General features: G+C 44.8%; 1 protein-coding gene across 1 annotated transcript in view; it reads left to right on the forward strand.

Annotated features, from left to right (window-relative positions):
- The first annotated feature begins 5,720 nt into the window (after positions 1 to 5,720).
- FAT4 (FAT atypical cadherin 4) overlaps positions 5,721 to 13,999 on the forward strand; it is a 222,443-nt gene continuing 214,164 nt past the window's right edge. Inside the window, exon 1 of the mRNA XM_007059147.4 lies at positions 5,721 to 11,967. Coding sequence (XP_007059209.2) covers positions 6,688 to 11,967 — 5,280 coding nt within the window. The 5' untranslated portion in view covers positions 5,721 to 6,687. The remainder of the gene's footprint in view (positions 11,968 to 13,999) is intronic.

Consider the following 13,999-nt stretch of genomic DNA (forward strand, 5'->3'; position numbering starts at 1 on the left):
GAGCACTATCACAAGGGCAATGATGGGCTTCCCTGGTCTATTGTTTGAACCCTGGCTATTTGGCCAGATAGCTAAAAAGGCTCCCTTTGATCTGCTATAAGACAGGATCCTCTGTCTTGCTCTTATTTCATCACCAGCTCCTGACACACTACTTCGTCCCTCTCAGGAATGATATTTGCAAACAGGCAGCATACAGTGGCCTCTACTGCTGCATCCATCTTGATTCTATCTGGAATGCAAGATGTGGCACCCACATTTCCATAAAACTTGTCAAAATCTAATTGGGAATGTATGGGCTCTTGTCTTGGGCCCATTTTGATAGGGTGGTCAGAACTTGGTTTCTCACTGTTTTCATTTACTATTCCCTCCTCTCCAGAAAAAAGGAGGCACCTCCCTTAATTTATTGCACTGCTTTAGAATTAGAGGTTCTGTCACTAAATTAGCTATCAGGAGCAGTATTGCTCTCTTTTTTGTGGTTTCAAGACAATAAGCAAGTCCCAAGCAACAAGATACCAAGTCCCAATGTCTCATCAGAGGGTTCTATAATGTTCTCTAGTCTGTCATTATTTGCTGTACCTGTTACTTAGGCTGGAATTACCCCTTCCACCCTTGAGAGGATTATTGCATCCTCTGCCACAGCTACCTTACATACTCCAGTGGCATCATTCCAGTTACACTGCATATTTTATCCCCCATATTAAGATTAACTCCATACTTCATCATAAAATCAGTCCTAAACAATGACCCTTGATCAGACTCTCATGTCACAATAAAATCCTGTCTCAATTTAAGGTTGTCAATGTCTGCATTGGCTTGCCAATCACCCATTCCATTTGTTTTTTGGTCATTTGCTCGCCCCACAGAAGGGAGTTAATTTCTGTGGTCTTTCCCTGGAAGCTTCTTTCTGTAGCCTTTCAGATAGCACAAAACTTGTACTCCAGAATCAATTAGGCTATTACATGAGACTCTCTCAACTTTCCCAGGATACTCCCTCCGATGTCAGGCAGATATCATGGTGGCCTAGAATTTGCTGGCAGACAGCTTTTGTCACTGTTCTCTGCACCAATCTGTCCAACATCAGATTTAATCAGTAGACAATCCCATTTAAATCCAGACTTTCCAGATTTCCAGCAGGCCTGATCATCCATGGCCTTTAGTAATTCACTCCTGTGCCTCATCATGTCCTGGTGAAGGCGTTGCCTTGTTCCTCTTGACTGAAAACATGCATGTCCCCATCTCAGTATCTTTTGTTGCTGTGATGTTACCTGCTGCTTTTCCATCTGAAACTCTCTGACTTCCCTTGTCATCATTTCATGTAAAACTGTTGATTTTTTCAAAACATTTTATTTTTAATTAATTTTGAGACACCAATTTTAACTGAAATAGTTACTAAGCATGTTGTCAGAACCATTATCAAAATGGTTATCAATATTTTTTGTTTACTGAAAACACATGTTTTGGTAAATGAAAATTTGGTACCTTATTTCTATGATTTTCAATAAACATTTTGATAAAAAATCTTTAAAAATAATAAAATGAGTCAGTGCTGAATCCTGAGAAACAAACAACTTTGAAATTCTGAAATGTTTCATTATTATTATTTAATTTTGAGTTGCTAGAATATCTAGGGATTCAAAAAGGTTATACAAACTTTCTCCATACAACAATCTATTGTTCTTTCAATCCTTTAATGTAAGATAATTAATATGCTTCTAAATACTGTCAGTCAAATGAGAGGCATTTTTCAGATGTGATAATTTATCAAACTGAGCTACAACAATGCATATTTGTGGAATGATAGCCCAGGTATAATAAGTTGCACTTTGCTGAATTACTGTCTCACATTTTGTATAAGCAATTTCCATTCCATTTTGCTCAGACCTGGCAGTGTAAAGCAATTAAAGTAAATTGTATCCATTGTGCTCATCCACAGGTATGACATTTAAAAAGTTAATGACAAATTAATTGTTATATATATAGTTTTGAACTTAATGTATGCATAGTAGTAGTATTTTTATTTTTTAACATTTCAGAGCACTAGTTAGAGGAAAGTGAGAACTGTAATCATACACAAAATATGAACAACATTAGAACAAGACTGTGTCTGTCACACACATAAAATATTATATTGACGACTCATTAGTTTATGGACCCAACGTCCTCCAGGGGGTGTCAGAAATTCACATAATGTTTCTGAGTGCTATATTTTGTATTTGGAATTCAAATTTAGCTGACAGATGTGTAAAATCCCATATAATGTACAGTGAGAAAATTCTCAAGTGACTGAACTGTGGTGGATGCTGAAGAATGCAAGCTATTCTAGCTTAGGCTGACATTAATTTATGTTCATAATTTTCTCCCTATATCCATTTTTTTTCTTTGTGGTACAATAGTACAGTGTTGTTTTTCTGCTGATTCCACATACTTTGTGCAAACCATATCCCTTTTTGGGACTCTTCTAATACACAAAAAAGTCATGTAGATCTGCAAAGACGTATTTTTTAAAAGACCTAGTGGATCCTTTATTAGGTAAGGTGGCTGATACTGGCATCCGAGAAGCATAAGTAAAACTACATTTTAAAGATCTCCAGTGCAGAGCTGATAGCATTAAATATGGCCTTATATTTATCATGACTTGTGACCCATTTTTAATTAGCTCATCCTACTCGTGGCTGGATCATAGCAACAATGAAAAGTGTCACAATTTGTAAAGCTACCTACACTAAGACCAGAAGAAATACTGAGTGGCCAAACAAGGACTTCAGCTAGATGCAATAATCAAATCCAGTTATCCACAATCCCCTTTACTTGGTGTTAACTTGTGTCTCTAACTCAAAAGAGTTCCAATCTATAAAGACCATGACCAAGTATGTGTTGCTCTTCCAGACTATGCCAGATGCCAACTCAGCCATAAAACAGAAAAGGAGATACACAGGAATTAATGACTGGCAGTATCTCTTTATTTTTGGTCGCAATACTACCCAGGAATAGGGCCAACTATTTCTTCTTCAATAATGAATGCCAGCCAAGAATCTTGCTAACATTTATATTTGATCCCCCTCTTTCATTTCAGCCATAGGAAAACAACATAACAAACCACCTCTGGCACTGTATCATCATACTAAGTGGGACTAACAGTATTCCTTGGATGCCATATTATTAGTATTCTATCCCTATTTCTTTTCACCGAACTTCTATCCTTTTTAATCCTTCTCCCAACTTTTGCTACTTTTCTTAAGAGGGAAAGGCCAAAAAAACAATGTGGCTGCTGTTTTCTTTTATTTCAACAATTACTGGCTTAGTTGTCATTTTACAGGTTTAGTTGCCATCAACAAGGTGAAAACACATCTGGTAACCATTCAGGTTGTTTATTAATTAAAGAGACTTTAAGTATTGAAGCTTGACTGGTATTTATTTAGACAGGTAGTCAGTTAGACAGCACATAACAGAAGGGTTATATGTTACCATAGTTTATGTGAACTGACCTTTGCAGCTGATAGCAGTTGACAGATAGTGCTGCCTGGTTCATAGGTCAACAGATTACACTAAAGTGTTTAATAAATTATAAATGTTTTTGCTACCTTATTAATTCCTGGTTATGCTGTTATGCCCTGATACTTATACCAATATTACAGACAGTTTAGAGACTAAGGCTGCCAATAAATTTCTTTTGGCACCTGTGTTTTGAGAAAGAGTGATTGTTGAGCCAAGATTCTTTATATCGTTGGATAGAAATTACACCTTAACCAAAAAGATGCAATTCATAGGTTCCTGCAAATCATCTTTCCCCCCTTTTTTCCCCCTGCGGCAATCCCAAGACAATAAAGAGGAAATAGCATTGTAATAGGAACCTTCCATTCTTCCAATAAAATTTGATGTAATAGACAATGCACTAAAATCTGTTTTAATGAAAGAACACTAGAGGGCACTCTTTACCTGTACAGTAGTTGAGTTTCCAGTCATTGCTTGGTGACAAATCTGCATATGAAGGTACAAACATGCTGAGGGTCAAGGGGGTGGAAATGCAGACACTTAAATCTTCATTGCTGTGTGTAATTCACAATATCCTAAACATCCACTTGATTTATTTACAAGTTTGTTGCTGCATAGCTGAATATTTTCTTGAGGATAAAAATGACTTGATTGCAGATTGTTCCTTGCTTTTCTAAAGATTTCATTTAAACAAAGAAATGCAGGCCTTTGGCCACATCATTTTTGTTTTTAAGAATAGACACACCTTTGTAAATCACCTTGTTTTAGCATAACTTCCATTTACATTGCTCAGATTTTTTTTTAATTAAAATTGAATTTCTTTCACTGGGGACCAAAATGTTGTTAATATGACTATTAAAATACATTGCTTACAAAAAAAGGCAAGCTCCTTGCAAAATGGACTTTCATAGGGGGTTTCCCTCTCTCCGATGACTTGGAAAAATAATTGTTCAAGGAAAAGGATAAAAGCTGGATCCTGTTCTAGGCCCCACTCCCCCAAATTTCATAGCTGAATGGAGAACAAACCTATCTGCTCTATTGCATCAAAAGAAACCCAGGCCCTGACACATCCCTCACAGTACCAGCACATAAAACCTTTAGCTCTGGTCCTTGGATCCCACGGGATTCAACCAATTTTTGATACCTGCCCACAACAGAAAACAAGCCACTCTCATTGCACCACTAAAATTCAGAGCCTGATGCATCCCAGCACGGCAGCGCTGAACCCCCCAAGATCTGGCATGTGGATCCTGGCTAATTTTGGCCCAACCCCCCTAACTGTATAGCATCACATCACAGGAGTATTGCAGATATACTTGGACCTAGGATCTAGAGCCTGCATCAGGCCAATGTTTGGCCCCGATTCCACCAATTACACTGGTTAAATAGGGAACACGTTTATGTTCTCCTTCTACCAACAAATAAAATTGGAATGTCCGTGCTTCCCAGGATGGGTTTTATCTTATATAGGCAACTATACCCTCCCTCTCGAAAAAAAAAAAGTGTCACCATTTTTCACACTTGCTGTCTGGTCAGCCAAGCGTAAACATGTTCCTTGCATCACTAGTGGTCTAAATCTGCGGGAAGGAGGGCAAATACTGGGTGGATCTGCCCGGATCCAGACCAGGGATTGTAACACTGTCGCATCACGATGGGTTGGGGTGCAAGGCTCTGGAAGGAGTAACCTGCGGTGCAGGGAACACATGCCTGGGGGGTGACGGAGTATACGCGATTAGCAGCTTTCTCTTCGGGGGGATGGGTCGGTGTGCGGAGTTTGACAGAAAGCCTGCTGCAAAGTTTACACTAATGGAAACACTGGGAAGCCTGCCTGCTGCCAAAGGGGATGAACGAGTTAATGCAAATCTGCGCACCGCATTCCCAGACGCGCTTTACCTAATCCCTTTCTCATTTATTATTATAGCAACCTAACGCTCCTCCCTGCAAACCTAATCAACCGCCCCCGCCCCCTTGTTGCAGTGCTGCCGGCCGGCCGCTTGCAGAGGGAGGACCCCCGCCTCCAGCCGTGGCGGTGTGATTGGCACCCAAAGGGGGCCAGCGGCCAGGCTCTGGAAGCTGAGCTCTCCATCTAGGGAGGGGAGGCGGGGACTCTTCTCGCCGAGGCTCAATGGCAGGGCGAGAGGGAGGGGGCTGTCGGTAACAGGCCAATTGGAGATCGGGGGGGAGTCGGGGCTGGAAGTAAAGAGTGAAGAGCTCAATGAGTAGGGAGCAAACTTTGTGGCTCTGGGCTGCGCGCTGCGTGGGCGCGGGGCAGGCAGCCGCTCTAGCCGTGCCCTGCGCGCAGGGCTGCAAGCCAGCGGGGAGCTGTCCCCCAGCCGCTCCGGGCGCCAGCCCCGCGCTGTGGATTACAAGTGAGCCGGAGCCTGGGGGGAACGGGGCAAAGCTGGAGAGGGGCGCGCGGACAGCTTTGCTCGTGCTGTGAGACTGTAGGTGCCCCCCCCCCCCGCCCCGACACACAGCCCCCCGCCCCTGGCATGGTGAGAGGAGCGGGGCTTCTGCGGCTGCCGGCTGCCCGGCCCGGAGCGGCACGGCGGAGGCGGGCTGGAGCGCTGGGGATGTACAACTGAGCGAAGCCGCCCGGCCGAGCTGACCATGCTGAGAGGCGCCGCTCGCTGCCTGCGCCCCCCGACAGCCCCGGAGCAGCCGCGGCGGCGGCAGGAGGAGCAGAGCCGAGCCGCCGAATGAGCGTGGCCGGGGTGCCGCGGGGCAACTCACTCGCCGGGGCTCTTCCCAGCGGCGGCGGGCGGCGAGGAGCCCGGCTGCGCTCTGCGGCGTGACTTGCGGGGAAGTTGCCTCGGGCAGGACGCCATCCCCGCCGGGGTCTGTCACTGCGTCCCGCGAGGAGAGGAGCTGCGTCCTGCACAGCCGCTGGGCGGGCAGGCGGCCCCCGGCCAACTCGCCGCAGACCCCTCGCTCTGCAGCCGAGGGGAGCAGCGGCTACTCAGCACCCCGCCGCCCCTTGCCCTGGCCGAGCCGTGCGCGGGAGGCGGGGGGAGGCGGGCGGCGCTGTGGATATGGCACCCCGCTCTTCTCCACCTGGATGTCTTTGCTGATGGGGATTTGGTTGCCTTCCTGAGACGCCCCGCCGCTTTGGCGTTGCCGGACCTGCGTTGATTGTGTGCTTGTTTTTTTTTTCGGGAGGGGTGGCTGGGTTTCCACACCCCACGCCTGAGCACCATGGGCCTCCTGTCAGCAGGCAGCCCCTCTCCGTCTTGGCTGCCCCCCTTCGCCTTGCTTCTGCTGCTGCCTCTCCACGTCTCCACTGAGCCCCGACAGGTCTTCCAGGTGCTGGAGGAGCAGCCCCCGGGTACCTGGGTGGGCACCATCGTCACCCGCCCAGGCTTCACCTACCGCCTAAGTGAGCACCATGCCCTTTTCTCCATCAATGCCACCTCGGGGGCGCTGCACACCCGTGCCACCATCGACCGAGAGAGTCTGGCCAGTGACGTGATGGACCTGGTGGTGCTCTCCAGCCAGCCCACCTATCCTAGTGAGGTGCGTGTCCTGGTGCTGGACCTGAATGACAATGCACCTGTCTTCCCAGACCCCTCCATTGTGGTGACTTTCAAGGAGGACACAGGCAGCGGCCGCCAGCTTATTCTGGACACCGCCACCGATGCTGACAGTGGCACCAATGGCGTGGACCACAGCTCCTACCGCCTTGTGGCTGGCAATGAGGAGGGGCGCTTCCAGCTCAACATTACCCTCAATCCCAGTGGGGAAGGTGCCTTTCTGCACCTGGTCTCTCGGGGTGGGCTAGACAGAGAGGCCACCCCCACCTACCAGCTGCTGGTGCAAGTGGAGGACAAGGGAGAGCCACGACGGCATGGATACCTGCAGGTTAATGTCACTGTGCAGGACATCAACGACAACCCACCCATCTTCAGCCAAGCTCTCTACCAGGCCCGGGTGCCTGAGGATGCGCCAGTTGGGGCCAGTGTCCTTCAGGTGGCAGCGGCTGATGCTGATGAAGGTACCAATGCTGACATCCACTACCGCTTGGAAGGGACGGAGGGTGGTGGTGGGGAGGGGGCTGGGGGAATCCCGTTTGAGGTGGATCCGGAGAGTGGGGTGATCCGTATCCGGGAGCCTCTGGACTATGAGACAAGGCGGCAATACTCACTAACAGTGCAGGCCACAGATCGGGGGGTGCCGGCGCTGAGTGGCCGAGCTGAGGCACTGATCCGACTCCTTGATGTGAATGACAATGAGCCACGGGTGAAATTCCGCTACTTCCCAGCCACCTCCCGTTTTGCATCAGTGGATGAGAATGCGGCACCTGGCACAGTGGTGGCACTGCTAACTGTGAGTGATGCTGACTCTCCTGCTGCCAACGGAAACATCTCAGTGTCAATCCTTGGAGGAAATGAGCAGCGTCATTTTGAGGTGCAGAGCAGTAAGGTGCCAAATCTCAGTCTCATCAAAGTAGCGGCGGCACTGGACCGTGAACGCATTCCTACATACAACCTCACTGTGGCTGTGGCTGACAACTATGGGGCCCCCCCACCACCAGCTGGCTCCCCCACTTCCTCTGTACCTCCAGAAGGGGCAGTTGCTGCCCCAGTGAGCCGCTCTTCGGTGGCCAGCTTGGTGATTTTTGTGAATGATATCAATGATCATCCACCTGTCTTTGGACAGTCTGTGTATCGGGTCAATATCAGTGAGGAGGTACCACCGGGCAGCTATGTGAAGGGTCTGAGTGCCACCGATCGTGACTCTGGTCTCAATGCCAACCTCAAATACAGCATTGTTTCTGGCAATGAGCTGGGCTGGTTCTGCATCAGTGAGCACAGTGGCCTGGTCACCACCACTGGCATTGCTGGCTCCGGAACCAGTGTCCCGGGTATTGGCATGGTGTCCTCTGGTGGGCTGGACCGAGAGTCAGCCTCACAGGTGGTGCTGAACATCAGTGCCCGTGACCAAGGGGTGCAGCCCAAGTTTTCCTATGCCCAGCTGGTGGTGGCCATACTGGATGTCAATGATCAGAGACCTCTCTTCAACCAGCCAGATGGCTACCAGGTGTCCCTGGCTGAGAATTCCCCTTCAGGAACTGAGTTGCTGGTCTTGAGTGCCACTGATGGGGATTTGGGGGACAATGGGACAGTGCGCTTCTCCCTGCAGGAGGCTGAGCCATCAGTGACAGCAGTTGGCCCTTTGGTGGCTCCCCGCCGGGTCTTCCGCTTGGATCCTGTGTCAGGCAAGCTCAGTACCATCTCGCAGTTGGACAGGGAAGAACAGGACCATTACTCCCTGCAGGTCCTGGCCACTGATCTGGGCTCTCCTCCTCTCTCTTCGGTAGCCCGAGTCAATGTGAGCCTGCTGGATGTGAATGATAACAGCCCTGTGTTTTACCCGGTCCAGTATTTTGCACACATCCAGGAGAATGAACCCACAGGCAGCTATGTTACTACCGTCTCTGCCAGTGACCCAGACTTGGGGCCCAATGGGACAATCAAGTACAGTATCTCAGCTGGAGATAACTCCAGGTTTCAGATCCATGGCCAGACGGGGGTCATCACCACAAAAATAGCCCTGGATAGGGAGGAAAAGACTGCCTACCAGCTGCAAATAGTGGCCACTGATGGTGGCAACCTCCAGTCTCAAAACCAGGCCATAGTTACTATCACTGTTTTGGACACTCAGGATAACCCCCCAGTTTTCAACCAAGGTGTATACAGCTTTGTTGTCTTTGAAAATGTTGCCTTTGGCTATCATGTTGGCACCGTTTTTGCTTCTACAATGGACCTCAACACAAACATTACTTACCTTATTACAACAGGTGACCAAAGGGGCATGTTTGCCATCAACAAAGTGACAGGCCAGATCACCACAGCCAGTATCATTGATCGGGAAGAGCAAGCATTTTACCAGCTAACAGTGGTGGCTAGTGGTGGGGCAATAACTGGAGATACCATGGTCAATATAACTGTGAAAGATTTAAATGATAATTCCCCTCATTTTCTTCATGCAGTGGAAAGTGTTAATGTGGTTGAGAACTGGAAAGCTGGGCACACCATATTCCAAGCCAAAGCTGTTGACCCTGATGAAGATGTCAATGGCATGGTCATTTACAGCCTTAAGCAAAATCCTAAGGGCCTGTTTACTATCAATGAACAAAATGGTGCCATAAGTTTAACAGGGCCACTTGACATAAATGCTGGCTCTTACCAGGTGGAAATTTTGGCCTCAGATATGGGAGTTCCACAGCGTTCTTCTAGTTTCATTCTAACTGTATCCGTCCATGATGTAAATGATAACCCACCAGTATTTGATCAACTTTCCTATGAAGTCACCATTTCAGAGTCTGAGCCTGTGAATTCCAGATTCTTTAAAGTGCAAGCTTCTGACAGGGATTCAGGAGCAAACGGTGAAATAGCTTATAATATAATTGAAGGAAATTCCGGGGATGCCTTTGGCATATTCCCAGATGGCCAGCTGTATATAAAGAGTGAATTGGACCGCGAACTTCAAGAAAGATACGTTCTCCTGGTTGTTGCTTCTGATAGAGCAGTGGAACCACTTAGTGCTACTGTGAATGTTACTGTTATTTTAGAGGATGTAAATGATAATAGACCATTGTTTAGCAGTACCAATTATGTATTTTATTTTGAAGAGGAACAGAATGGTGGATCATCTGTAGGCAAAATAAGTGCTGTAGATAAAGACTTTGGACAAAATGGTGAAGTCAGGTATTCATTTGAAAATATGCAGCCAGATTTTGAATTGAACACAATAAGTGGGGAAATAACAAGTACTCATCAATTTGACAGGGAAACTCTTATGAGGCAAAGGGGAGCAGCAGTGTTTAGTCTTACAGTAATAGCAACAGATCAAGGGTTGCCAAAACCTTTAAAGGATCAGGCAACTGTGCAAATTTACATGAAGGATATCAATGATAATGCACCCAAATTTTTAAAAGATCTCTATCAAGCTACAATATCAGAATTAGCAGCAAACTTAACACAAGTTTTAAGAGTTTCTGCCTCAGATGTTGATGAAGGTAGTAATGGATTGATTCACTATTCTGTAATTAAAGGAAATGAAGAATGCCAGTTCACAATTGACAGTGGCACTGGTCAAGTAACATTAATAGGTAAACTGGACCATGAAGCTACTGCATCTTATTCACTTATTATCCAAGCAGTAGATTCTGGGACAGTTTCCCTAAGCTCAACTTGCACATTAAGCATTGATGTACTGGATGAAAATGACAACAGTCCTTCCTTCCCTAAATCTACTTTGCTTGTAGATGTCTTAGAAAATATGAGAATAGGTGAACTTGTATCTTCTGTCACTGCCACCGATTCTGATTCAGGTGACAATGCTGACCTTCATTACAGTATTACAGGGACAAATAACCATGGAACCTTTAGTATCAGTCCCAACACTGGCAGTATTTTTCTTGCAAAAAAATTGGACTTTGAAACACAATCTTTGTATAAACTAAACATAACAGCAAAAGACCAAGGAAGGCCACCTCGGTCATCTACAATGTCAGTGGTAATACATGTTAGGGATTTTAATGACAACCCTCCTTATTTTCCTCCTGGGGATGTTTTTAAATCTATTGTTGAGAACATTCCTGTTGGTAGTTCTGTGATTTCTGTGACTGCTCATGATCCGGATGCAGATATTAATGGGCAGCTAACATATGCAATCATTCAACAGATGCCAAGAGGCAACCATTTTAGTATAGACGAAGTCAGAGGGACAATATTTACTAATGGTGAAATAGATCGTGAATTTGCTAATCTCTTTGAATTAACAGTGAAAGCCACTGATCAAGCTGTCCCTGTAGAATCCAGACGATTTGCATTGAAGAATGTAACCATTTTAGTAACAGATCAAAATGATAATGTTCCTACATTTATATCACAAAATGCTCTTGCTGCAGACCCATCAGTTGTGATTGGTTCAGTCCTAACTACAGTTGTTGCTGCTGATCCTGATGAAGGAGCAAATGGGGAAGTTGAGTATGAAATAATCAATGGGGACACTGAAACCTTTATTGTGGATCGTTACAGTGGAGATCTAAGAGTGGCTGCAGCTTTGGTGCCTTCTCAGCTCATATACAACCTCATAGTTTCAGCCACAGACCTTGGCCCTGAAAGGAGGAAAGCAACCACTGAAATGACTGTCATTCTGCAAGGGCTTGATGGACCAGTGTTTACTCAGCCAAAATATATAACTATTTTAAAAGAAGGAGAGCCAATTGGGACTAATGTAATATCCATAGAAGCAGCTAGTCCAAGAGGTTCTGAAGCCCTGGTGGAGTATTACATAGTTTCCGTCCGTTGTGAAGACAAAAGTTTTGGACGTCTCTTTACCATTGGGCGCCATACTGGTGTAATCCAGACTGCTGCCATTTTGGACAGGGAGCAAGGAGTACGTTTGTACCTGGTGGACGTTTATGCCATTGAAAAATCAGCTGTTTTGCCTCGAACACAACGAGCAGAGGTAAAATATTTTATTCAATGAATATTTGCACCTTTTATATTCTAAATAAATTGCTTTTTGTTATATCAGCTGACCATTTTGATTTTACAGATGTTGGTGATCAAAGTAAGTGAAAACTTCAATATCATTCTTGAGATCTGTTGGTTCATTAGAGAAACATAAGCTTTAAACCTGCAACAGACTAGTTTCTTTGAAGCTGAGGATGTTCATGTATAGAACAGCGTTATTAATATTTCTTCAGTGGCAATAGGTTTTTTTTCCCTGGTAATTTTGATAGTTATGGGTACAGTGCTGCTCTTCTGCCATTTTAGCCACGGGTACTGCCCAAATAACTTTGGGATACTAAATATCTCGGTCTTAAGCAAAAGGCTTTTCTGGGTCTTTTATACATCATCATTTTAGCTGTAATCCACCACCTCTCCCCCACCTTTTTTGTGTGTGTGTGTGTGGTAAGCCTTTCCACTTCTGGCTGAGTTGCTTTCTCTAGAATCATCATATCAATATTGGTCTGAGAATTGGACAGTAGTTGATTGCTGTCTGAATAGCTCAGACATAGTCCTGGACTGGACTGTACAAAATTGATCTCCACTGCCTCATGCCCAGTTCATCCCCTTAAATGGATCTCCTATTATATCTCAAAGTTACTGCTGTTCCTCTGGTGCTGACTGTAGTAAAGGTTGTGGAAAAAAATCCTGCTGATGTCCTCAGATTGCTATGAAGTGTAAAAATTATAACATTTTATCAGAATGCCACTTTAAATGATTCACTGGAGAGTGTTAAAAAGTTCTCTCCATGATTAGCTTGAATATTAAACCATGGGGAAATAGGCCCTAGGTCATTAGTTATGAAGCAATAATTAATTGCCATTTTCCTAAGGGCTGTATTTGACGGTAGACTCTGTTACACAGCTGGAAGCATATACCACAGTATTGTCTTTTAGATAGAGACTTAAATGTGGGGCTTGCTTATATTTTTACTTATGCCATAGGCCTTCCTCCCCCCTTTTTTTTTTTTTTTTTTTTTTTTCCTTCCTATGAATCATTTAGTTTTCACTCATAGGAAGTTTTGGAACCAGCACTGTTTTGTCGGTCGACCAGCAGGTGATACCGAAATTGCACAGTGGTTCAACCATTTCCCTCCCAACTAAGCACATTACCTTTAGTGTTGTTCAGCCTTTCACATCCATGAGTTGCCCCAGTCCATATTTCCCCTGTAGAAGTACATTTTACTGTTTCTAAATCAGCAAGAATGCTATGCTTTTTTTCAAGAGCTATGCTGAATGTAGTATCTGGTATTGTGTTATTTGACACATGCAGTTTTTTGTTTCACTTATTGCTTTTTGTTTTAATTTGATGTTCGGTGTGATACTTCAAAGAGTGCAGGATTGGGTTCCTATATAGGTAATTGTTTTGGGCCAGAAATAAAGAGTTTTAAAGTCAAAAGAAATTTGTCAATATGTATAAGGCATCTTATTTTGTTGTTTGCATACACCGTACAATGTTTTATAGCATGTTAGGAAGAGTAATTATGAATTTGAACATTATAGCTATTTTAGAAATGGAGGTTATTGATTTAAATTATGCATGTTGCTGATATTACAAGATTCCTATTATTGCTCTTTGCAGACTATGCAAGTAAATTATGAACATTAATATAAAGAAGGCAAAAAAAGCACAAGAGGAATAGTATGTGTGTAAAATTTTCCATGGTGGTTCGTTGTATTAAGGGTTAACAGTTTTCCTCAGTGGGGAATTTGGGCCCACTCCTGCAAACACTTATTTCAAATAAAACTTTTGCAATTTTGAGACTACTTGCATAAGCAGGGAATGCTCGGGTGAGTAAGGGCTTGCAGGACCCTGTGGTTGCAATAGGTTCACACTTTGTAAAAGTGCCTAATAAGAGCATATGGTGAGCATGAAGAAAGCAAGCACTGAAATCTTAAACCAACTTTAAATTGTTGAACACAAGCCACTCCTAAAATGAAAAGCAAATGTGTTTCTGTGCAAGGATATTGAAAGCAGTGGTTAGGAGC

Source organism: Chelonia mydas, chromosome 4, assembly GCF_015237465.2.
Source record: "Chelonia mydas isolate rCheMyd1 chromosome 4, rCheMyd1.pri.v2, whole genome shotgun sequence".
NCBI classification, from domain to species: Eukaryota; Metazoa; Chordata; order Testudines; family Cheloniidae; genus Chelonia; species Chelonia mydas.